Source organism: Leptopilina boulardi, unplaced genomic scaffold, assembly GCF_019393585.1.
Source record: "Leptopilina boulardi isolate dan_hultmark-lab unplaced genomic scaffold, ZJU_Lbou_2.1 LbouV2_131, whole genome shotgun sequence".
Lineage (NCBI taxonomy): Eukaryota > Metazoa > Arthropoda > Insecta > Hymenoptera > Figitidae > Leptopilina > Leptopilina boulardi.
The window spans coordinates 206,080-231,691 of record NW_026137676.1 but is presented as its reverse complement, the minus strand read 5'-3'; the positions used below and the strand labels follow the sequence as shown (position 1 = coordinate 231,691).

General features: G+C 28.9%; 2 protein-coding genes across 2 annotated transcripts in view; both read left to right on the top strand.

Moving 5' to 3' along the window:
- Positions 1-25,612, top strand: part of LOC127291315 (putative leucine-rich repeat-containing protein DDB_G0290503) — a 212,533-nt gene that overhangs the window by 88,014 nt on the left and 98,907 nt on the right. The gene's annotated exons all lie outside the window — the stretch shown is intronic.
- On the top strand, positions 16,464-20,734 carry LOC127291316 (uncharacterized). The gene is made up of 5 exons (XM_051320382.1): positions 16,464-16,576; positions 18,013-18,165; positions 19,132-19,239; positions 19,362-19,442; positions 20,552-20,734. The coding sequence occupies exons 1-5, from the start codon at positions 16,552-16,554 to the stop codon at positions 20,689-20,691; spliced, it is 507 nt and encodes a 168-aa protein (XP_051176339.1). The 5' UTR covers positions 16,464-16,551; the 3' UTR covers positions 20,692-20,734.

The window sequence follows — 25,612 nt, the reverse complement described above, 5'->3', positions numbered from 1 at the left end:
TCGAGTGTTAATCTCAGAATTTTTTATTGAAAATCTCAAGGGGTCACCCATCTAAGTACTAACCGTGGACAAAGTTGCTTAACTTCCTCGATCCGATGAGAACTTCGTCCTTCGCCGTGATATGATCGCCGTCCTATGATGATAAATAACTTTCCTAACCTCACTTTTAATAACGCGGTACAACACAATCATAATCAAAACTTGTAAAAGAAGTCTAATAATTTTTATCGAATACCGATTATCAATAATTAAATGAATTTAAAGCCTGATTCTAATTGATTCACATGACTTATGATGTGTTATTTCTTTCGGGTTTCAAAGACAAGTCCAGCTGTGCTAGGAGTGTACTACATGCTTTAAGCGCCCCGCTCACTTCATAATAAAAAAACTGTTTTATTGAGGTATAATTTAATTGAAAGTAATATTTTAAATCCAAAAAGATAAAAAAAATTAAAAGTAAAGCATTATTAATAATATTTATAATTTAATTTTAATTTAATAAACAATTTCTACGTTTAAGTCGGAGGGCCGAAGGAACCCTTTCTGAGTCTGCTCCTGTGCACTACAAATTTTTCTCAGTGTTGACTACTAAAAATCAGATCAGATATTGTTAAAAAGACCTCTATTAAGTAAGAAACTTCGTCCACGAACCACTTTTTACTCATTTTAGTAGTCAATTTATTAAAAATACATAGCGAGTTTACGAGGAATTAATAACTAAAGTTTCTCCGTGTAATTAATAAGTGATTAGCCAGTTTAATTGAACAGAAAAACTTGTTCTTTCTGATTAGTACTTCTGTACTAATGTCTCAAGCGAGACATGTTTGTCATTGTGTTTACATTATTATCGACTTTGATGAACATGAACATGTGACAAGTGTACAAATTTTTAGGTTATGCAATTGCTGTGGCGTCCGTCTAAAACAGGGTGTCCCACTTATCTCTTATGACTACGGACCTGATGAGCTGGAAATTGGTACACATCCACATTTTTACATTTATATTAAAGGAAAAATACAGCGTAGTTCAGCATTACGAATTATAAGGGAATGAATTTGGTTTTTTAAAATAAAAAGTCATATTCATGTTTATACAGCTGATATTCATCCCAGCTATTAATCATAGTTGTCATTTTGGTTTAATTTTAATCTTGAAGTTTAATGTGACACCGTTAATTAAAGAAATTCAATAATGAAATACTAATGAATTTCTACCTGTAAATTTCCAAACTCGGGGATGAACTCCACCAAGTGTATCAGCAAGTAGTCGACTGTTGAGTGATTCGCAAAGATTGTTGGTTCGATGAGGTCTTTGAAAGACAGACACCACATTTCTTTTCTTGAACCACTGTCTTCGAACATACCTTATGAACCTTCCTAATCTCTCATGAAATCCAGGTGGGTAATTTTCCACTTCCTCTTCCATTAGCGAGATGCATTCATTGAATTTGTTGGGTGGTAAAAGGGGCATATTGAACGCCATTCTTAGAATTGTGTCATCCGCATCTTCTAATTTATGCTTTTCCCAATGATATTTAATCCTCTACACAATTTCATTAATAATTTATTTATTATTTGATTATTTAACTATTTACATCTCTCTTTTGATTCTGAGATTAGTTTTTTGGGTGTTATGCAAATATTTAGCAAGTGATTTTACTTTAAGTAGTTTAGTTGTACAGATTTATTGTCGACAGAGCGCAAAAATTTAAAATTTCTTTGGATTAATTATGTAATTTCACAATCACTTTCACATTAACTTTTATTATAAAATGAGGTGCTAAAGGAAATAAAAAAAGTTCGACTTACATTATTAGAAAAATCTGTAGTAGATTTAATATACATGCGTATGAAGCGAATATGCAGTACAGCTATTGAAATTTAATATACATTTTGTATCTTAAATTTAATATACATCGCTTCTACAATGGCGCCATTTTACCAAACGCTGATAACTTCTTCTGTATTGAATATTTATTTAAAATTGAAAGAATAGTATATAAAACTTCAACTTATTTGTTGTTTATGTCAATATAACGTCTTGTAGAAGGTAAATCTTTTTAAAAAAAAATATTCTAAATACCAGATTTTTAATAATTGTATGAGACTTTTAGGTTAGGCACTCTAAATGTTCAATTATGTAAATTTCTACAATGTCAATGGAATTAAAGTTATATTTAAATGAAAGAATTTATTTTACTTTATTAATAAAAAACTTACTTTGTAAACAAAAAGATACATAAATTAAGTAAAATGCAATTTTTTGATTCTGAATCTTGACGTCCCTGAAGTTAGCGTCGACGCTCAGCGTCAAAAAATGTTTTTGTTGAAAAAATGAAAAAAATAAAATAATTTTTTTAAGATTTCGGGTTAAAAAAGTGACTTAAATTTATTTTTAACTACCAAGGCGAATAAAAGAAGCGAGAATAGTGAAATTTTTATCTCAAAAATAACCGAAAAACGATTTTTGACGCTAAGCGTCGACGCTAACTTCAGGGATGTGAATCTTGTAAGTTTTGAGTTTTAAGATACTTGTATATGAATTCAACATTAATATACGCAAGTTCTTAAATTTCAGTACTTAATGTATATTAAAACTGCGAATATTTTTAACAGTGTAATATATAAGTATATTATAGTAGATAATATTTCAAATAAAATTTTTTTGCTACATTAACATCTAAAGTTGAGTTTTACACATGGAAAAGTATACCCTAATAGAAATTTTTCCCAGCTATTTTAAAGAAAATGGCCAGTCGCGCTAGAGTCTGTTTAGTTATTTGACTGACCAGCTAGCTAATAATTCGATTTTTTTTTATCAAGTTATAACTAACCCAACTTGATCAATTCTAATCACCAGTGCTGTTACCAATAAGTATATTTAGTATTACGAATACGGAAAGCTATCTAGATAGTAAAGATGAGCATCAAGATTTTACGCAGTAACGCCATGGAAGTATAGGGTAACAACCATATTTTTGTAACATTTTTTATGGTAACCAGTAGCAAAATGATAGTCTTGTCTAGTACCTTCTTTTTAACATCAAAATCTAACTATCCATTTCTCTCAGTGTAGTAGTGGCTACAATTTCCCATTTACTAATTTTAAATAGTTGCTCTTGACATCGAAAATATTAAAATTCACAAGAAAAAGTAGTAAATTCTATATAACTAAATAGGCAGGAGAATAAATATCTCTTTACTAATAAAAAAGTAATTGCCCTAACCATTCAGTTCTCCCAGTGTAACATTTTGTTGTATCAGCTAACTTTTTTCTCAGTGTACTATAATGAATTATAATACAATATAAACTCATAAGAAATTAAACAACAAATTACCCAATGAAAAACCGCCAGGACTGAGGATTGGCATTATATTGGACCAATACCGGCGGTCGTCTTAGTATCATCTCGGCGACCAATATTAGACTAATATTGCCTGACGCTTGGTTTGTTCACGCCTCTGCCAAGCCTTGGCTAGGTAATATTGAGTGACTATACACCGCAGTGAGATGGGGAAAGTAAGGAGCCGTATACCTGGATACGGAGTCTTATTCTACTCATCGATGAATGAGTAAATTCAAGTGAGCCAACCTTTGAGTCTTGTTAGTAAAGCAGTTTTTTCGGTTTTAACTTGAACAAAATAGGTAACTACTTTATCAACAAGAGTTAAAGGTTGGCTCACCTGAATTTACTCATTCATCGATGAGTAGAATAAGGCTCCGTATCCAGGTATACGGCTCCTTACTTTCCCTATCTCACTGCGGTGTATAGTCACTCATTGGTCCATTATTGGCAGCCAAGATTAAAAAAATTTCATTAATTAATCAAAAATAATAATTATATAATCATAATATTTTATTTTCTAAATATTTCTTTCATTTCATTTTTACTTTTAACAAATAAAATTATAAACATATATTTTTTATTGTTTCACGAAAAAGGAATCCCGCCATTTTATTGAAAGTGGCAGAGACTCGAAAAAAAATTCTATCATGGAAATGATACAAAAGACGAGAGAGACATCCGCTGTTCAGAGAGAGAGAATATCTACTCCGTCTTTGTTCCAGCAGTCGCCGCTTCTTATATTTTTTCGTCGTGGTGTTACTTGCGGTAGAGTCTTTCGTGTTCTCCACCTCGCGGCAGAAATTGGAACATTATCGACCGTGCTGGTTTGCGTCAATGTTCCACTTTCTGCTGAGAGGTGGACACCACGAAAGACTCTCCCGCAAGTGACCGGTATTGGGAAATTGGCTCCCAATATTGGATCGATATTCGGCCAATTCAAAATTTTTCACTGGGATTATTTCATTTGTTTATTTTTACAAGATAGGACGCTGTGACATTTAAAATCACATTTTGTATTGTTTCTTAAACACTTGGATTTACTTTGTATACATCCAGTTTTACAATTGCACCTTACCCCTGTGCACCGGAAACACTATTTCTTTCAGCAGTTTCTCTGACCCAGTCAGAAATCGACGACCGGCTTCGTACCGGCCCGTTACCAAGGGCGGACATGCCGGTGCCGGCGTAAGACCGACATTTCCGACGGCTCGGAGCCGGTCCAGTCGACAATGATAACCCGGGAAATATCCGCTCCGGTGCCGGTAAACCACCGGCCCGGTTCTTGTTTTCAGTGTTTTTGTGCCGGTTTATTGCCGGCAAAACACCGGCGAGATACCGGGCAAGTCAACAATTATAACCCGGGAAATAATCGCCCGGTGCCGGTAAACCACCGGCTCAGTACCGGGCCGGTTCTTGTTTAGAGTGTTTTCGTGCCGGTTTATTGCCGGCACACCACCGGCGAGGTACCGGGCCAGTGGAATTTTAGACACCAGCCCGGTACCGGCAATTCTGACGGACTGGAGCCGGTCCAGTCAACCATGATAACCCGGGAAATATCAGGGCCGGCACCGGTAAACCACCGGCTCGGTACCGGGCCGGTGGTGAAAAAAAAGAATTTTTATATTATTATTTGTTGTTATTATTGTTTATTATCATTTATTATTAATTAATTTAATTGTAAACTCTAAATAGAATGCTGAAAGATATGAATTATTAACGAAAAATCTGAAGACATGAAGAATTGAGCTCAGGACCCTCGGGCTGAAAAGTCGACGCCACATCCGCTAACCTAAACCTGCTTATGAAAAGTAAATGCAAAGTTTGTTTATGAAGTGTGAAACCAGGACCAATTACAAAGTGTTCTAAATTAATAGAAAACACCTCTTCCAAATGACTCTTCTAAATGAGGTGGAGAACACGAAAGACTCTACCGCAAGTAACACCACGACGAAAAAATATAAGAAGCGGCGACTGCTGGAACAAAGACGGAGTAGATATTCTCTCTCTCTCTGAACAGCGGATGTCTCTCTCATCTTTTGTATCATTTCCATGATAGAATTTTTTTTTGAGTGATTTTCCCGAACAATTTGAAACTGAATTAAAAGAGTTTAATACAATACAATTTTTCCAACTATATGAAAATAGATTTTTAAAAAACATTTGATTTCGAGAGACTTTTCCTTCTTCTTCCAAATAATGTGAAATTTTTTTTTTTTAATTTAGACTTTTTAAGACACAAAAATTATAAGTTTGTTTGAAAAACGTTAATTCTTTAATACTTTTTAAATTTAATTTATTAATGGTTAATAAAAAATTGTGTCAAAAATTAAAAAATTGTTCAATATTTCATACACGTTTCTGAGCAAAAACCATCAGACCGGTAACGGGCCGGTGCTAACTTTGATGCCGGTATAACTCCGTTTCCTTGGTAAAAACGGTATCAAAAGGTGATACCGGGCCGGTGCCGGGCTGGTACTAAATTTTATGCCGACATAACTGCGTTTCTGGTATAAAAACGGTATTGAAAAATAGTACCGGGCCGGTACTAATTTTCATGCCGGCGTAACTCCGTTTCCGGTATGAAAACGGTATCGAATGGCGGTACCGGACCGGCGCCGGGCCGGTACTAATTTCCATGCCGGCATAACTCTGTTTCTGGTATAAAAACGGTATCGAATGGCGGTACCGGGCCTGTTGTTTTTTATCAACCGGCCTGCTACCAGTGCCGGTACTGGTTGTTGCCCGACTTGACCACCGGGCCGGTGTCATGCCGGTCGTATGCATCGGCACACCACCGACTTTTCTGCCTGGGCGAGTGATATCAATTTATTATCAAATTATTGACTTTTGAGAGTTGTCGACATTGCCCGATTCCGGACATTCATCTGTTTATTTTACCCCTTCTTTTTGCCGACACAAGAATACTTTATTCCTCTCAGTGAAAACAGCTTTATAATAACTAGCGATGTGTCCTCGCTCGCTAATGCTCGCTCGGATGACGTTTAATTTGTAATTGTTAACTTTACATTTTATTTATTCTTTGTTTAATAATAATAAATATTTATAATATTAAAAATAATATTAATTTTTACGCAAACATAGGAAAATGATGTTACTGCTTATTGCAAATGTAAATGCATTTATCAAGCTCAAATGTAATGTCAATTTATCATTATTAAAATCTTGAAATCTTACAGTACAACCTATTAAATTTTAAACTAAATAAAAAAAAGTTCTTATAAAAACATATAGATTGAACTAAGAAATAAAAAAGACAAAAATTTCACAAAACATAAAAAAAGAAATTAAAAATTTTTAAAAAATTTACATTTAAAAAAAGGCGAAATTTTATTTTTTAATTTAAAAATTTATTATTTGATTTATTAAATTAACAAATTTGATTAAAATATAAGTATTTACTACAGTAGTGAAAAAAAATTTAAAAAAGGCGAAATTTTTATAAGAAAAATGAAAAACAATTTGGAAACAAAGAAGTTTAGAGAAGGCTAAAAACGTGTGGTAGAAAATCAATAAAAAAGGTTTTTTCTGAATGGTGTCGGTCGGTCGGTCGTTCTGTCGTAATATAATAAAGGATTTTGAAAGTTTCTGATCTTTATAAAATGAAAATATTAGTGAAAAAAATTCTTAACCACAATTAATTCGATAGTAAAATATCTATTAATTGAAAGTAACAATGTAATTTTAAATGAATGTGAAAGTGAAATTGCATAATAAATCTCCTGATTTTTATTTTACAAAAAGAAATTAAAGCTTGTAGGTAACAATTATATAATAATTGTTACCTTCTTATAGTGGAACCAACAACCGTGGTGATTTGCATTCGGAAAACTTTCTCTGACGCTTTGTAAGACAGCTGCTTCATAATCGGACATGATGAATTCTACATTTCTTTGTAAATTAGGGCATAACTCAAAAATGAAACGGAATATCTCATTGTAAAGAAGCGCTGGACGGCCACTCGTCAATATGAAAAATGCTCCTACAGCCTGCATGTAAATAGATTCATTATATATGCTTTTAAATTTCCGTAGAAAGGGATCTTAGAAGCATAAAATTATAGGTTATGTTGTTAAATTTTGAAATGAAAATACACAAAGAGTATGATTGAAAGAATTTTTAATTTGAAAAATTATGGTACCGTTAGAAAGAGGGGACAACTCTGAAAATGTATTAGTTTCTACCACGATCTTATCAAAGTTTATATGGAAAGTAACAAAAATTAATATTGTCTGTTCAAAAAATTAATATGCCATACGAAAAATTAGTATTGTGGGTACGAATGTTGCCAAGAGACGCCAAATATAACCGAGTGGCTACTCATGAAATTTTGTGATTGGTCGAACTCAACACGTTTTAAACCACGCGCGCATTTCTGTCCAATCAACTCGATGCTTGTTAAACACAGCTGATATTAGTTTTATAGTTTTTTTGTATAGTTTACTATATGTTCGATAGCCTTCAATATTCAACAGTGTTAAAACCCTTTTTCATACATCATAGTAGGTCGTTTACCTTGTGTGCATTAGGTCCGTATTTGATCTCACGTCCTTGTGCGTTTTTCCGTTTTTTTCATATGTTAAATATAAAATTTTTTGATTAAAGTGTGTTTCAAAGTGAATACGTCAAGTTGTGGAGTTCGGCAAGTAAGAAAAACTGAGAATATCTCCAATTATTTTTATAAATCTATCATCGAAAATTAATATACAGTGTTTGAGAAATTCACATTAGATCATAATAGACCTTTTCACCTCGAATAGGAAGTTAGGAATGCGCATGCTCAGTCCGCCATGACACTCAGTCCTATTCGGAAATTCACCATGTATTTAACATGGGAATGAAAAAATGATCGACCAGAAGTTATTATTATTATTGAAACAAAATTATTCGAGTTGAAAATGTCTATTATGAATTTTACAAACGAAATCAAAGTTTTCCCCTCTTTCAAAGAGCACCATATTAAAATGTAATATGAAATTTGTGAGTTTTTGAAATTCACTCAGTCTCTCAGTGTGATGCAAACTAATGATGTTTATGTCTTTATTAATCTAAAATATTCAATAAAAATTGATTTTAATTTTGCATAAACAGAAAGAAACTTTTAATCGAGGTGAAACTGTCGTAAACATCACCTACTAGAATTCGTTTGCTTCTAAGGTTTCTTTTATTTTGGAGGGTAAAATTTAAGTTAGTTACACCTATCTTAAGAATTAAAATTTTTAAATGTGGTTTCTGAAAGATTTACCTTATCCATGACACGTAATACAATTGTGTATAATTGACAAATCTCTCTGACATTTGGACACACCTGATAAATGATTAAATATAGTTTAAATCATTTATTATAATTATCAATTATCATTATTAATGTAGGAAGTATGTTTTAATATACTTCCGAAAAGGTCCCCCCTTTAAATTTAATAAAACATAGGTATTCTTACGTATTTTGGTGCGTAGATTACGAAAATCGTAGTGAAAATTGGCGCAAATTTGATTATCATGGTAAAAACCGTAAAAAACACCATAAAATCATGATTTTTTGCTATTAACTTGTAAAAATCGCAAAATTTCAAAAAATATTTTAGACAAAAGTTGTAGATCTCAAAAAAACACACATTTTATGTCGTATACATTTTTTCTCAAAAGTGATTATTTTTCGAGAAAAATCCCAAAAACCTCAAAATTGATAGATACAACATAAATCGATGGTAATTTTGTACTTTTAAGTATAATTACGTATTTTGTTGCGCTGATTACGAAAATGATAATGAAAATTGACTAAAATTTGATTATCATGGTAAAAACCATAAAAAAGCACCATAAAATCATGTTTCGCATTTTTTTTCGCCCGTCACTATATAATTTTTTCTATGTGGCTCTTTTTTCAAAACCCTTTCTAAGTTCGGTACCTTCTGGTCCTACCTAGAAAGTCTATTTGAATCCATTTCCAAAATAAGGATTCGATAATAAATCAGCAATGGCGGGCTGCGCCCGCCACTGTATTATTTTCTCCATGCGGCTCTTTTCTCAGGCTTTTTCTTTTCTTTTGTTGTAGGGGGATCCTTTCTGGGTTCGGTACCTTCTGGTCCCAGCTAGAAAGTCTATTTGAATCCCTTTCCAAAATAAGGATTCGATACCAAATCAGCAGTGGCGGGCTGCGCCCGCCACTGCATTGTTTTCTCCATGCGGCTCTTTTCTCAAGCTTTTTCTTTTCTTTTGTTGTAGGGGGATCCTTTCTGTATTCGGTACCTTCTGGTCCCACCTAGAAAGTCTATTTGAATCCCTTTCCAAAATAAGGATTCTATACCAAATCAGCAGTGGCGGGCTGCGCCCGCCACTGTATTGTTTTCTCCATGCGGCTCTTTTTCAAGCTTTTTCTTTTCTTTTGTTGTAGGGGGATCCTTTCTGGGTTCGGTACCTTCTGGCCCCACCTAGAAAGTCTATTTGAATCCCTTTCCAAAATAAGGATTCGATATCAAATCAGAAGCGCATTCTCATCTGGAGGTCTTGAGTCAGTAGAGGCAACAGTAGTTACGCATATTAGATTTGCTCGCACCCTGTTGAACGTTTTAGTACGACCAAGTTCGCTACATACACACTTACGAACCATTAGAGCAAGGGCTCTTAGCGAAATAGAAAGGAACCGCTAGTTGCGTAGTGAGCTTAAACTGTTTATATTTCAAAGCTAATTTCTTGATTTGTAAGTTGTGATTTTCTGCCGGTGCAATGGTTCAGAAGTACAATATCTTTAGGTTAAATTCGATATTACTAAGTCGTGAAAGTACTTTAGAATGGCTTTGTAATATCGGACTTATACCTAGAGAAAGATATTGTGCCAAGCACAAAAAGCATATGAAATTGAATTTGAATAAAAATATCTGTGGCTCTTTCATTTGTAAAATGAAAGGTAAGTACGAGCATCAGATAAGTGTTGCAGACAATACGTGGCTGCAAAATTCTCATATTTCTGCTGCTACATGTATGCTGCTCACTTATTGTTTTGCTGTAAACTTACATTTCGAGCAAATAATAAGAGAGTGCAGCATTGTTGATGGCCAAGAAGTGTCTCCAGAAACGGTTGCTGACCGGTCATCTTACTGCCGCGAAGTCTGCATGGTCGCTCTTGACCAGGAGTTAGAGCAAGAGGGCAAAATTGGAGGCATAGGTGAGGTTGTAGAGGTCGATGAGTGCAAGATCGGCCGCCGCAACAACAGACGTGATAAAGATACGTTAATTGATTTAATTAAAAAACACGTTGCTGTTGGGACAGAAATCCATTCTGATTGCTGGAAAGGTTATATTGACTTATCCAAACATGGATACCTACATTCCACTGTGAATCATTCTGAAGAATTTGAAAACCAAGAAACCGGCGCCCACACTCAGAATATCGAGTCGTCTTGGCGGTGGATGCGCCGGTTTTTATCTCGCGGAGGAGTTCGCAAAGAAAATCTTGCCGATCACCTTTGCGAATTTTTGTGGCGAAGGCGAGTCAAAAAAATAAACAAAGACCCTTTTATCCAATTACTTGAGGATATTAAAACCGTCTATCCTGGCCCTAACTGATTATCAATCAGCCCTTTTCAGGGCTACAACAAAAACAAGGCCGTTTTCTAAAAACGTAACAATCAGCCCTTTTCAGGGCTACAAAAATTGATTCTTTTCTAAAGAGTTAACAATCAGCCCTTTTCAGGGCTACAACAATTAATTTTTTTCTAAAATCGTTACAATCAGCCCTTTTCAGGGCTACAAAAATTAATTCTTTTCTAAAAACGTAACAAACAGCCCTTTTCAGTGCTACAACAATTAATTTTTTTTAAAACGTAACAATCAGCCCTTCTTAGGGCTATAACAATCATCCTTTTTTAAAAACATAGCAAAGGTTATAACAATCATACATCATACCGTTAAATTTAAAGAATATACAAAATACGTAATTATACTTAAAAATACAAAATTACCATCGATTTATGTTTTATCCATCAATTTTGATGTTTTTGATGGTTTTTGGGATTTTTCTCGAAAAATAATCACTTTTGAGAAAAAATGTATACGACATAAAATGTGTGTTTTTTTTGAGATCTACAACTTTTGTCTAAAACATTTTTCGAAATTTTGCGATTTTTACAAGTTAATAGCAAAAAACCATGATTTTATGGTGTTTTTTATGGTTTTTACCATGATAATCAAATTTGCGCCAATTTTCACTATGATTTTCGTAATCTATGCACCAAAATACGTAAGAATACCCGTGTTTTATTAAATTTAAAGGGGGGACTTTTTCGGAAGTACATCCAAATTTATTTTCTTTTTAAAATATTCAAAAAAAAATTATTTTATATTTCTGTATTATCGATCGGTAACTAATATGGCTACCAAAAACTCACTATTTGTGTTTGTTTTTTGATAAAATAACTTGAATTATTTTATATAAAACTTAAAGTTCTATGTAAGTTTATATCTTATTTTTCATTATTTATTTTATGAAATTAAATTGTTTAGTTTATCACAAAGAGAAATAATTTGTTACACTATATTAAGTATTGGATAGGCTAGCAATTTTTGTTGGGCTCTATAGCGCGATCAAATTAGTTTGCTGGCGCGAAAATTTTTATTTGATCCTAAGAAAATGTAGCACTATACAACTTGCGCGTGGTTATCCCTACCCACATTATAGTATATTGTTATCTCTAAATTTGTTGCAGCAACAAATTTAAATGTAGTAAATCCAAACTTTTCAACTCACTTTTGGTTAATATTTTCACTAAGAGAAATATTTATTATGCAATCGTGCATCAAACCTTTTTTTGTTTGACATCTGTATGGCAAGCAAAAAAAGATTTGACACACGATCGCTCAACACTTATTCAATTCAAAGAGAACTAAGCTGGCAATAACTTTACCCACAAATCGAAAAATACACTTCACCAACACTTTCGATAAACACTATGAACTTATTCAAACTTTTTCAAGATAAATCTTTACTTATGTGCTGAAAATCTCATTCGCAAATAACCGAGACACGACACTGAGACAAGTTTGACTGACACACCTCGCTGACGCGTCGCTCGACTGGCCCGTCGACATTTTTAAATTTCAATCCTCAAATAAAATTGGCTGCGGTAGCAAAATTAATATCTGCATTATCCAATTGCCAACATAAATTTTAAATTGACACTGTGACAAACGCTTTTAACTCATTCAACATTTTCGAAAGATATTGCAACAAAATTTTTTTGTCCAATAAAAATTGTTTATATTATCAAACTATTTTTCTCCGTGATAGCACCATTCTAATATGAATTGTCTTTTGTTATTTGGGGGTCGTACACATATGACGTCACGCGAACAGGTGGAGGGGGTTTTAGGCATTTTTGACGACCTTTAGTAAAAATGATGCGAATTTATCGACCAGTGCATGGCGTGGGGGGAGGGGGGGGGTAAAAAAATGGAAAAAATTGCCTGACGTATTATGTGCACGACCCCTTTCTGTAAAATGTAAAATATTAAAATTTTTATATATACCATATGAGACATTGTCATGGGCGTCACTTTGTTTATGGTTTTATTTGTAAATTTTCAAATTAAAATTAATTTACCGTTTCTCAATTTATCCTAATTTTACAATTTATCAAATAGAAGTCTCATATTTCTTACATTATAAATTGATTATTAAACAATTACACTACCGTCGGAAATTGTTTAAGAGATATGAATAAAAATGTCAGCGTATGTTTTCCTCGTGATTCAGTCAGCGATCGCCGCGTTCCCCGTCAGTTCCTTTCTCTCGTTCATCTGCCCAGGGCCGAATAGGCGACTTATAAAGTGGGTGTTTACTTGCAGCCTCTTATACATTCTTTTTTCCCTCAATTATAGTTATGGTTTCAACTTTTTTATACTACTCTTTAAACTTTAATCGCAAGAGCAATAAATTATTTAAATAGTAAGTAATGGTAAGAAAAAAAGAGTGTATAAGAGGCTGCAAGTAAGCACCCACTTTAGAAGTCGCCTATTCGGCCCTGGGCAGATGAACGAGAGAAAGGAACTGACGGGGAACGCGGCGATCGCTGACTAAATCACGAGGAAAACATACGCTGACATTTTTATTCATATCTCTTAAACAAATTAATATTTTTCAATTTTCTTTGGCTTATTTTAAAGCTGACAATTTTTCGAACAAAATGATCTAATTTAAAAATTTTTCCTATCATTTTTGTGAATCAGGCAACAGGTTAAACATATCGAACGATAATTGAAAATTTAGAGTATTTTGTTCCATAAATAATTAAAAATTTCAACAACTTTTAAATGTTATAAAAAATTTTACCAAAGCCTATCTTATGTAGAATTTTATAAACTTTCCAAATCTGTAAGATTCAAGTCTATATCTTTATTTTTATCAAAAAAATTATGATTTTAGCGGAGCCGTGTTTTTTTCTCCATTTCGATCGATCGTACCGACAATTTCCGACGGTAGTGTAAATTTTCATGTTCAAAAATTAAAAAAAAATTATTTACAAAGTATATTTATGGAGGATCTATGACTACTTCTGCTTAGTTATCAGCAACTAAAGAAGTCAATAAAAAATTACGTCAAAAGTGCCGTCCATGAATAATTCTCTTGCGTTTTCATTGGCATATCGTATAAGCAGTGGTGTTGAGAATATCAATGCTACTTCTCCTTCACTTTGCACCATTCCTTGAAAAATATTGGCAAAGCAAAGCATGGTTACGATTTTCAAGCCCATATCTAAAAGCGAAGAAGGTTGGTGATAACCCAATTGTTTTCTCTTGCGCAACATCATCCGCTTCATACTTTGCCATTCTAAAGTGACTTTCTTTTGCTGCTCTTTAAATCTATTTTAATTAATACTAGCGATGTGTCCTCGCTCGCTAACGCTCGCTCCGGTGAAATTTATTTTTTTATTTGCTTAGTTAATTTTTTCTATTTATTTTATGTATAAATATATTATTTATTTTTATCTGAAGTGCTTATGTACTTAGTCCCTTAGTAGTTAATTTTATAATTAATAATGTTACGAATCAAGAAAATTATTTAAACTTTAAATTAACCAATAAAACTAATTTAATTAAAATCGGTGGACTTTCGAGATGGTCCTAAATTTATTGGTTCTCAGAGGTCCAAACTGCCAAGGCCTGTATGGACTTGTTTTTACTTATGGTGATCGATATGGGGCCATTCATTAATTACGTAAGGCTCTTAGGGGGAGGGGGGGGTCCAGCAATTCTTACGTTCAATAGAAAAAATGGCGCTAATGCATGTAAAAAATCTTACGTGGGGGGAGGGGGGGGGTCAAAATAGCCAAAATCATCCTTACGTAATTAATAAACGACCCCTATGTCTAAATGCTGATATTTTCAATTGATGTGGAAAATATACTGTGACTTCTTCTTATAATTGAGCGGCTGAATCATAGAAGAGCACTTTATTTCACATCTTTTTGTCTTAATAAATAATTTACCATCTATTATTGTTTTCGAACTATAAAGGAATAACTGTTTTTTTTTAAATGACATTTTAATGGTGTTTTTCAGTTTAACTCGCGATTACTCAGTCAGTTTTACGAATTTCTTAACTTAACAAAAACGAAAATACGCGTAATTATATCCTACGAGTGACTAAAAAATAAAATTGTCATTTTAAACAATAAATCAAAAAGTTATTTATTTTTTATTGAGACAATGCAAAATTCGTGAACTGTAATTTTCACTATGCAAGGAAGTCGCGCATATTTTGAGCAACAAAAATGTTCCAGTGAGAAAGTTGTTCATTATAGTCTAAAAAAGTTTTTCCAAGAAGTTATAGTCCAATTTAACAATTAGTTAACAAATGATGAGTGTTAAAAGTCATCTATGGCTGAACGTTAATAGCGTGTGTGGTTCTTCCTTAAAAATTATTTTATGATTTTGTAAATGAAATTCAAGGTCAACTTTTAATAAACATATAATATCTGGAATATATTGTGTGCAATATTTTGATTTTTTTTTGCCTAATTCAAAAAAAGTTTGAATATGAAATGAGGAATGATTGGTTTATGTGAGCTCACTCTTCATTCAGATTTATGATCAATAAGACTAGAAAACTTTGTGAAACAAAAATTGCGAACTGGATATTTTCTATTATTTCAAGTAAGGTTTTTAAGATATTTATTACAATTCAATCATAATTTAAAATTTCTTTTTTATGACATGTTATTTTTTTTTTAATATTAAATTTGGAGGATCTGACGCGTCGAAATATCAAGGTTTTTTAATCAATTTATTGATACTTTAAGTATTTTATTTCTGGTTTATTTTTGGTAAAAAAAATAAATTCTTAAATTTAAAGGAATAATTTTTTTTTTAATACACGATTTCTAAATTTAAAAGATCTACTGAAGAATATTAATATTTTGAATCAAAATGTGAAAATAATTCAACAAATTTAATTTCCAATATATATATATCCAATATTACCAACCAGATAATGTATATTTAAATTAAAGTTAACTTAACATAAAATATTTCTCTTATACACGTGAAATTAATCATTGCTTTTTAATATGACATTAAATAAAACAATGTTATAGTTTATTTCAATTTATTAACATATTACTATATATAGCATTGATCATTTGCAATGAACAACAAATGAAGAAGACAAATTTTTTAGATATTTAAATTTATTATTTCTATTATATATATTGTTAAAATATTATATTTTAATGTAATACAGTATAATATAATATAATATAATATATATAATATAATCTTAATAATAAGATTTTTAAATAAATTATGAAACATGAATCACAATAATATTTTTCTCTTTAAAATAATACTTAAAAAAAAATGTCATAATTGATGAGTTCAATATATCTAATTCTTTTCTGTTAATAAATTTAAAATCAAATTAATTGCCTTTGACAGATAAATGAAAAAAAATTTCTTTTAAACTGATGAAGCTTCAAAATATTTTCTTTTAACGTCGATAAGAATAATTTTATTGTGTGCTTAATGTACCATGTTTACATTTTTTTAATTTTTTTCGTTTTGGTGGCTTATATGACTATCCTAAGCAGCTTCGGTATCTATTTTATTTTATCATTGTCGAAAAGTTTGTCGCGTTGAGTAGACAGTGTTTTAAAAATTATTTGAAGAGAAAGTGACCGACCGAGAGATAAATAATGTCTCATGAACACCGTTCAAGAAGTAAGTACTAAATGATTTTTAATTAATTAATTCTCTTTAATCTTCTCTTTAATATTTTTCTGGTCCCGAAAAAACTCAAGTTTTTAAATGAAAAAGCCAGGAAATTTCATAATTAAAATATTCTGGCAATCCTGTAAATTATTAGAAAATTAAATCATTTTATATTATTATTTCTTAAAATTACAATAATTTAATTTAAAAGTAATTTGAATCCATGACACTTTTGTTTATAATTAGAAATAATGAACTATAATAATCTCCGTATTCTGTCATTCTTTCATTCATTCTCTCATTCATTCTGTCTGTCAGCAGTTTAAAGTTAGTTGTATTTGCGGTTTTTTTATGATTTTTGACAATTTGGTTAAACTACATTTATGTTTATGTTGAAATTAAAAAATTTTAATTTTCATTATGAAAGAAGACGAAAATTGAAGTTTGATCTGAATATTTTTTCAAGTAAATTATCTTTATTATAATAATATAAAATTTTTAACATTTTTTTATATTATTACGTATATTGTTTTTAAATAATTACAACTGAATTCGATTTAAGTAATTTTTCATATTGTATTACAATTCTTTTTTTAAATTTATTATTTATTAATTTAAATTTATTTATTTATTTCCTTCAAAATTTTATAATTGTTATTTCGTACATTAAAAATTTCCAATTTTTTATTCTTTTGATTTCTTACATAATGATGCGTATAAGTTTACTTTACATTAAAAAGAATTGTTTATGTTTCTCAAAATATTTAAATATCTCGAGAAACTTTCTTTAATAGAAAATATATGTAAATACATGTATCAATTTAAAATAATTGAAGAAACAAACTTATTTTAATGTGTAAACCACATATTTTTGGATTCACAAAAAACATCTAAAATTTTTTACAGTTATTAAACTATCATAACTATATGCGCACTAAAGCGCACATAAACATTGTACATTTAATTGTTATAAAATTAATATAACTTTTCGTTAAGATTTAAAATTTTTTTTTTTATTTTTCATCATTAAAAAAATTTGTGATAAAAATAGATTAAACTTTTTGATTAGTATAAATATAAAAATTTTATGAATTTAATTAAAATTATTTTATTCGGTTCCGATGTTAAAACTTTTTGGAAGTAATAAATTAGTCAAAACATTTATTTAAATATTTTCTTGCCATAATTGTGCTTAGAATTTTTTTTAAATGAATACCCGGATCAAATAACTCAACTGACGCTCGGACGCACGCTCTAATGGTAGTCGGGTAGCAGTGAGCCGCCCACAGGCTGTCACTGCTACTTGACTGGTAATAGAGCGTTCGTCCGAGCGTCAGTCGAGTTATTTGATCCGGGTATTCAAATATACATTTAAAGTTTATAAGAACTTTAACTTACTAAAAATATTTATAAATTATTAATAAAATTATATTGATGTCCAATAGAAGGAGATCGCAGATCACATGATTCTCATGTTTCCGAAACATATAGAAGAAGCAATGCGGAATCGAATCGTGTTTGGGTAAATCCAAAATATCAAAATAATAGTTATAAAGGCAACAAAGATCTTCGATCTAAACTTTATGACAAAAATTACGGTAAATGTAATAATAATAATTTACGTAATTTTAATAATTTTTTGTTGTTTAAATTGTGTTCCTGAAATTTATCGTTTTAAAATTTTTTATGTTTCTATTTGTCTTTCGACCTCAGAAGTCCATAATTCATATTTTAAAAAAATGTCATTATGTGTGTGTATATAAGGGTGATTACACGTCAGAATTCAGTTCAAGATTTAAAATTTAAAAAAAAATTTTTTTTCCGTTCTTTATTACAAAAAAATGATATGGTCAGTTGGTGTAAATAGGAACTGATTTGCTAAGTTTAACCAATAACATAAGTTCTTTCTTTCAAAGCGCCATGCTTTCGGTTTTTTGTGTATTATTATTTTATTTCACTTCCGTGGAACGATTTTATGGGACAGTAGAATCTATGGTAGAAAATCTCAATAATCATCTCTTCCTATTTATCGTTAAATGTTTCAGAGTTTTTCAAATTTAGGTGTAAATAAGAAACAGTGATTATTTCTTACAATATTAAGGAAAAATTTAATTTCAATTAAGCAAATGTTAAAAGATACAAATAATTACACCAAAAAATACTGCTATTAAATAAAACTAATAAATAATAATAGATTACACAATTTTAGTAATAAATCATGCCAAAATTGAAACACTGTGAATATACAACAATACTATTTTCAATACATTTTTATAATGCTGAAAATAGTGTTGTAGTTAAGTAGAAATAACTTTGTCTTCCTCTATTATAAGTAACAGCGTTGACATTTCTGTTCCTATTTAACCAGAATTTCTATTTATTCGGGTTAAATAGGAACAATCTCCTATTTTTAATTAAATTTTGCTAAATAAAAAAATCAATGTTGATTTGTGTTTTAGTATTAATAAGAGATAATTAGAAATATTAATATGAATTTTTACGTATTTTCTTTATTGTGTTTTTGGTGGCTACATTTTTTAAGTTAAGAATGTTCAAAATTTTAGGTGCAACAATGAAACAAAAACAGCGTTGGATGGGCACGAGATATTTTTATAATAATAATTCAGGAGATAAGAAAGACGTTCGAAATCAAAGTGATGCATTGAATAATGGTAAATTCATCAATACATATATTACATTTCTATTTCACTATATTGTTATTGTTATTATTAATATTTATATTATTATTATTTTATCATTGTTATTATTTATTAATTATTTATAATTTTTACAGCGAATTTTGATCGAAATCGACGTCGAAATTATCAAAATATAAATACTTCAAAAAATCACCCGATTAACCAGCGAAAAAAAAGTAAGAATAAGTGATTAATTAATTTCTCATAACTCGTAAACGGTTACACTGATTGAAGATAAAATTTTCAGTTTTTTAGGTAATACCTTAACTGAAAATCTTATTCTCACTAGATAAAAAAAATATTCACTTAAACAGAAAATATAAATTTTTTTACAAAAATCGAAAAGTCAAATTTTTTTATTTCTTAAAATAATTTTAATACATTCTTTTAAGCTAAATGATAAAAACAAATTAATCATATTTCAAATTAATATTAGAAAAATTACCAAAAAACATATAAATCTAAAAATAGTGTTTAATTAAAAATGTTTTAAAAAATTTTACTTAAATTAACATTTATTATTATTATAAAATTTGTTTAAAATATTTATAGTTGATTGGTTTTTGGTAATTTAGATAAAATTATAAACAGAAAATTTTTTTTGAATACACAAAATAAAAAAAATATGTGATATTGACATTTTAGCTTCTTAAGAAATTTAAATGAATTTCGAACAATATATGTGACCTCGTCTATGAAAAATAACTTTATGTTCAAAAAAAAATTTAGGAGGAAATAGAAGTTAGAAATTTAAAGTTAGATAAACGCTTGTAAAATTTTTAAATATTACTATTTTTTAATTAAATTTGGCATATTTTTTTGATTGTGGATCACAGTATCGAATTAAAAAAAAATACAATAAGTGAAAAAATTTTAATATATTTTTTCATATAAATTAATAACAATTTCCACAAACATAGAAATAATGTTTTGAGTTTTCTAAATATAAACCATAAATATAAATAATTGATACATGTTTATAATTATATTATATAATTTATTATATTTTATAATTATGACATTGTAGTTTTCACCATCTTAAAGAACGTTTTAATCTCCATCCGAATCAACAAAAAAATGAAAATTGATTTTTTGACACGTAAGGTCCCTTTTCGTAGACCAGGTCACATATATACATTGTCCAGATTTATTATGGAACATATTGCCCAAAACAATTTTATTTTATTCCACGTTCATATTTTGTATAATAAAACTGTTGGTAGAACACGTCATTAAATATAATAAAATGAAATAAACATATTATTAATTCTTATTGTATTTGTAGACAATTACAGAGGAACCAAGGGAGGAAGGCGGCACATTCCTGAATGGAAGCGCCAACAACAATTTCAAAATAATTTGGACACTTTATTTACATCAATGATTAAAGCCTGTAAGAAAGTGTACAAATATAATGTAAAATAATATAAAAATTAAAAATAAAGTTTGTGGCCAAAAGAAATAATTTTTTTGTTTACGTCGCCGTTTGTCACGGTTGAGCCACCTATCAATTTTTTTGTATTATCATAGGCCCAAACTATGAAATTTTTATTTTTAATGTCAAAAAAGAATAAAATGACATTTTCATTAAGAAATTGTTGGTTTTAATGTATGATAATTTCTCTGAACTTTTTAGACCGATTGTGCGAAACGCCAAAAAAATATGATTTCTGTGCACAATGTTTGTTTTATTTCAATTTTAAATATTATTTGCTCAATTTTAATTTTTTATGTTATTTGGGAATCTTGTTTACTCTATTTTATTCATTTAATATTGATTAATTACAGTGGCCCAACCGTATAACCCTGGACCTACCTACACGACAAAAATTTTCATATATAATTAACAAATAATGTCTGTATTTTATAATTTGTTAAAAATTACATATGAATATAATTGTATGTCATAGTAATTTGTATTGTTGTATTAAATAGTTTTTTTCCATACCTTGTAATGATAAAATTATTTAAAATTACATTTTCAGTTACATCTAAAAACTTAAAAAAGACAGGAATTCTAGTATAAGTACGCATAATAATTAATAATTGAATAATCTTAATAATTTTGCTTTTTCTTTTTTTAATGAAAATCTTAATGATTTTGTAGAAATCATGTTTTCAAAGAATCTCAATAAAAATACCTCTCATAAAAGAAACAATTTTTTAAAATTAATTATAAAGTAAAGTAAATGAAATTTTAAACCGTACCAAAAAGTCAATTTAAAATCGAATATGGATGTAAATATTGTTTATTTAATTATTAAAACTGAATTTTTTCAACTTTTTAAAATTAAAAAGTAATTTTTGTTTCTTATAAAAAAGATGAAAGAAATAAAGTTATACAGATTAAATAATAATTTAGGCCATAATAATGTAGTGGATGATATAATATATTCTTTATAAACAATATAAAACATACAAACAATTCAAATACAAATAATAATTTACTTGAAAAAACAAAAATTCAAATATAAATTGGTCAGTCCATTGACTTTCGTCTCAAAGTTGTTGCGACCAAATTATAAAAAATTCTAATTTTAATATATGTGATACTCGATGTTTTTTTGTGTTCATTAATCAATTTGTCTTTAATAATATGAATTATTAAATGCAATAGGTTGACGATGAGATTTTGTTACTTTAAATTTTTCAATTTTTTAAAAACGTTATTTTTAAAAATCTTCTAATTATTAAATTAAACTTTTTTGCGGGAGCTCCAAAAAAATTGGGGTTTTACAGGCATGTTCTGAATAATATAATTTATCTTCTATTGAAATTTTACGATGGTGTCATGCTTCGTTTTCGATATATTAATTTCTAAAAATTTGCATTAAAATAGGTTAATTCTAGAACTTGTCGTTCTATTTTTATATACTTTTATATGAAAATAAAACGATGTGAAATTGGTCAATTAAATTTTATTACTAGAATTAACCTATTTTAATAAATAATTAATAATATAATAATAAAATAAATAATATTATTAAGAACATGTCCATAAAACCGAAAATTTTTTGGAGGTACCACAAAAAAATTACAAATAAACAAAAAATTCCAAATTTTTTTTGACAAAATATTTTTAAAATTATTTATTATCTAAAAGTAATGGAATTTTATAAAAATTCCGTCATCTAAATATATAGAATAGATTGACTTATAATTTTTGTAAGTTTCAATATTTATTAATTAGCAAATTTTTAATAATAATGATTTTAAAAAATTGAAAAATTTACGGTTACGAAATCTCATCTTGAATCTTTTACATTTGATAATTAATATTATTAAAGAAAATAAAATTTATATCATAATATTATGGTTAATGAATTCAGAAAATCATCTAGTTTCACATATGGGAAAATTAGAATTTTTTAACATTTGGTCACAACGACTTTCAGACGAAAATCAATGGACTGACACAAAAACAAAAATACAAACAAAAATACAAGTAAAAATTCAAACAAAAATACAAACACCTATTGAATAATTTTAAATAACTCCATTTTTGGAAGACATTTTTCCAAGTACCTGGCCAATTTGGGTCTAATATAACTCCAGTTATAAGTTATGACAGTTTTTTTTACCGAATACTTAGTTTTATAAATAAACCAACAAAATTTTTTATAATTTGTCACTGCAAGCAGTTAATCTGAAACAGGAAAATAGGTATAGTTAAAATTTTTTGTAAATCCATTAAATTTAATGCTTCCGCTAAAAATATATTCATCATATTTGTAAATATTCTGACCTCAACACTTGGTCATTACTCAAATCATTCAGTTTAATTAAGCTTGACTGAATTATTGAGATATAATTTTGTGATTTGTAGCAGCCAATTTTTCCTTTTTTTATTATAATAATTTTTTTAGCCGGAATATCAAATGAGCGCGCTGCGTTGTTCCACAATGCCACTGGAATCTAAAAAATAATTTTATATAATTTTATACATTAAAAATTAATATAATTAATTATTTAAATGGAAAATTTTTTTTGTTTTATATTAAGTATCAATACTTACAGTTTCCCCATTTTCATCTATTAAAATTATTGTTCTTTTTGAAAAAGAAGATGAAGTTGAAGTATTATTAATTTCCTCAACCTCATTAACTTCTGAAATTATTCCACATACGTCTACAAAATTAAATAGTATTTAGTATGTAAGTTTCATCTTGGTTATTTTATAATAATGTTTTATACTATACTATATGATTGTAATATTATATAAATAATTTTGCAAGCTTGTGGAATATTCAAAAAAATTTTTTGGAAGTTTACGAAAATAAGCATTATCGCACTTGCAATCACAAGCACTTACGGCTGCGCAGTAAATTTTTTATGAGCTCCTAGGAACTGGTGCCCAATGTATTGACAAAAATAAATTTCCTCCCTTCAAATTTTTTTTTTAAATTACGCAAGCTTGCAGCAAGAAAGCCATAAGATTGCCAAGTAACCTTGCCACAAACTTAACGTGCAAACTTACTGTGCAATCTTGCGATAATCTTAGTGAGCAATCTTAAAGTAACCTTGCATGGCAATCTTGCTACAAGCTTACCATGCTTGTTTTGGTCGAGTGAGACATTTAAATCTTGCAGAAATCTTGCGACAAGATTGCCGTACAAGGTTGACAATATTGCGCTATCTGGGATGTTATACACTTAAAAAAATAATCCATTGAATCAAGTAAATGCATTTACTTAAGGTTCTTTACTTTAAACAATACGATATTTTCTTACTGGAACGTATTAACTTATTAACTTATTAACTTTTTGCTTAAATTCTATATTTTCTTTGATCAAGAACATATGTTCTTCTTTCAAATATACTGTGTCAAGACAATCTTTATCTTGTAACAATATTATAATTGATTTGAACGTATTCAATTTCATGATTTTTTTTAACCAATTAAAATTTTCTTGGTTCAATACTGGTTTTTTCAGTGTAGTTATACAATTTGTAATAATAATAATAATAATTTATGTAATAATAAATTATTTACCTCAATTAACCGATACAAGTATTGTAATTAATTAGTTAATAGTTGAATTTTTTAAATTAACCCTATCAATTTTTTAATCTTAAATAAAAATAACTTATTGAATTTTTTAAATTAACCCTATCAATTGTTCAACCTTAAATAAAAATAATATATTTACCGACAAATTTTCCAACTGGCATAGAGTTTATTTCCGGAATGGTTTGGAACTCATATTTGTGTTGCGGTAAACAATTCGATTTCTCATCGATATCAGAAGAAACTATTGAATTTTCATTTAATTGTATTTCAAAATTATTTTGAAATACATTGAAGTTTGGATTTGGTGTTGCGATGGAAAAATTTTCAATAATGTATTGCTTCCCAATCTAGTTTTGAAAGAAATTATGTAAATAATATTGAATAATCTTTTTAAGTTGATAATTAAACAAAAAGATTTGGATAATTTATTTAGTTTCATTTTTTTCAAAAGGATTGAAATCGGAAAGATTTAAACTTGAAAGAGTCTAACTAATAATAATAAATATATTAGCTCACATATAGAATAAAAAAACAGAAAATATCAAAAAAAATATTTATATAAAAAGTGAATTTTATCGAAAAATATAAGTGACAAAAATAAGTCATTAGTTCATTTAATCAGAAATAAAATTAAAATAAATGAATTGTCCAATTGTTTTCATGTTATTATCAAATGAAAATAAAAATTAACAAATTAAATTTTAGTTAAGCATCAAATTTAATTGAATTTAAATTAAAATATGTAAAAAAATGTAAGAAATGTAAAGACAAAGTTTTAAATTAATTTCTTATAAGGGGCCGTCCATAAACCACGTAGCCCAATTTTTAGCACTTTTTGACCCCCCCTCCCCCCATGTAGACCAACGTAGACTTTCGCTCTAACCCTCCCCCCCTCCACTGATAGAACGTAGTTTTTTTTTACTTATTTAAAAATGTATTTCTATTGAATTAAAAAAAATTTTTTCAATAAAATAAATGCTCTTAAATATGCTTTTACACACTTTTTAATAATTATGATAAATAAAGATATAGCTAATTAAAAATTTCAATGAATGAAAATTTAGTAAATTGTAGAATTCTTAATTACTAAAAATTTGTTTACAATATTGTTTGCATTAATTTCTTTTGATTAAGTAATATTTCTAAAAGCATGTGATTTCGAAACACTAAAAATGCAATTTTATAATTTTCATGGCATATTATTCGTGAGACCCAATTATTTTTCTTATTTTCATCAAGTTTATAATAATCATTTTAAAATAATTTATACAAATTTAATTTTACAAAAATTCTACTTTATATTCATATATCGCTCAATTCGACATTGGAATTACC

Bases quoted from the DNA above. Each gene is read 5' to 3' on its own strand.
- LOC127291316 (XM_051320382.1), top strand. From the start codon at position 16,552: ATGTCTCATGAACACCGTTCAAGAA. The intron at 16,577-18,012 runs GTAAGTACTAAA...GATGTCCAATAG, and splicing joins TCATGAACACCGTTCAAGAA to AAGGAGATCGCAGATCACAT. The intron at 19,443-20,551 runs GTAAGAATAAGT...TTGTATTTGTAG, and splicing joins GATTAACCAGCGAAAAAAAA to ACAATTACAGAGGAACCAAG.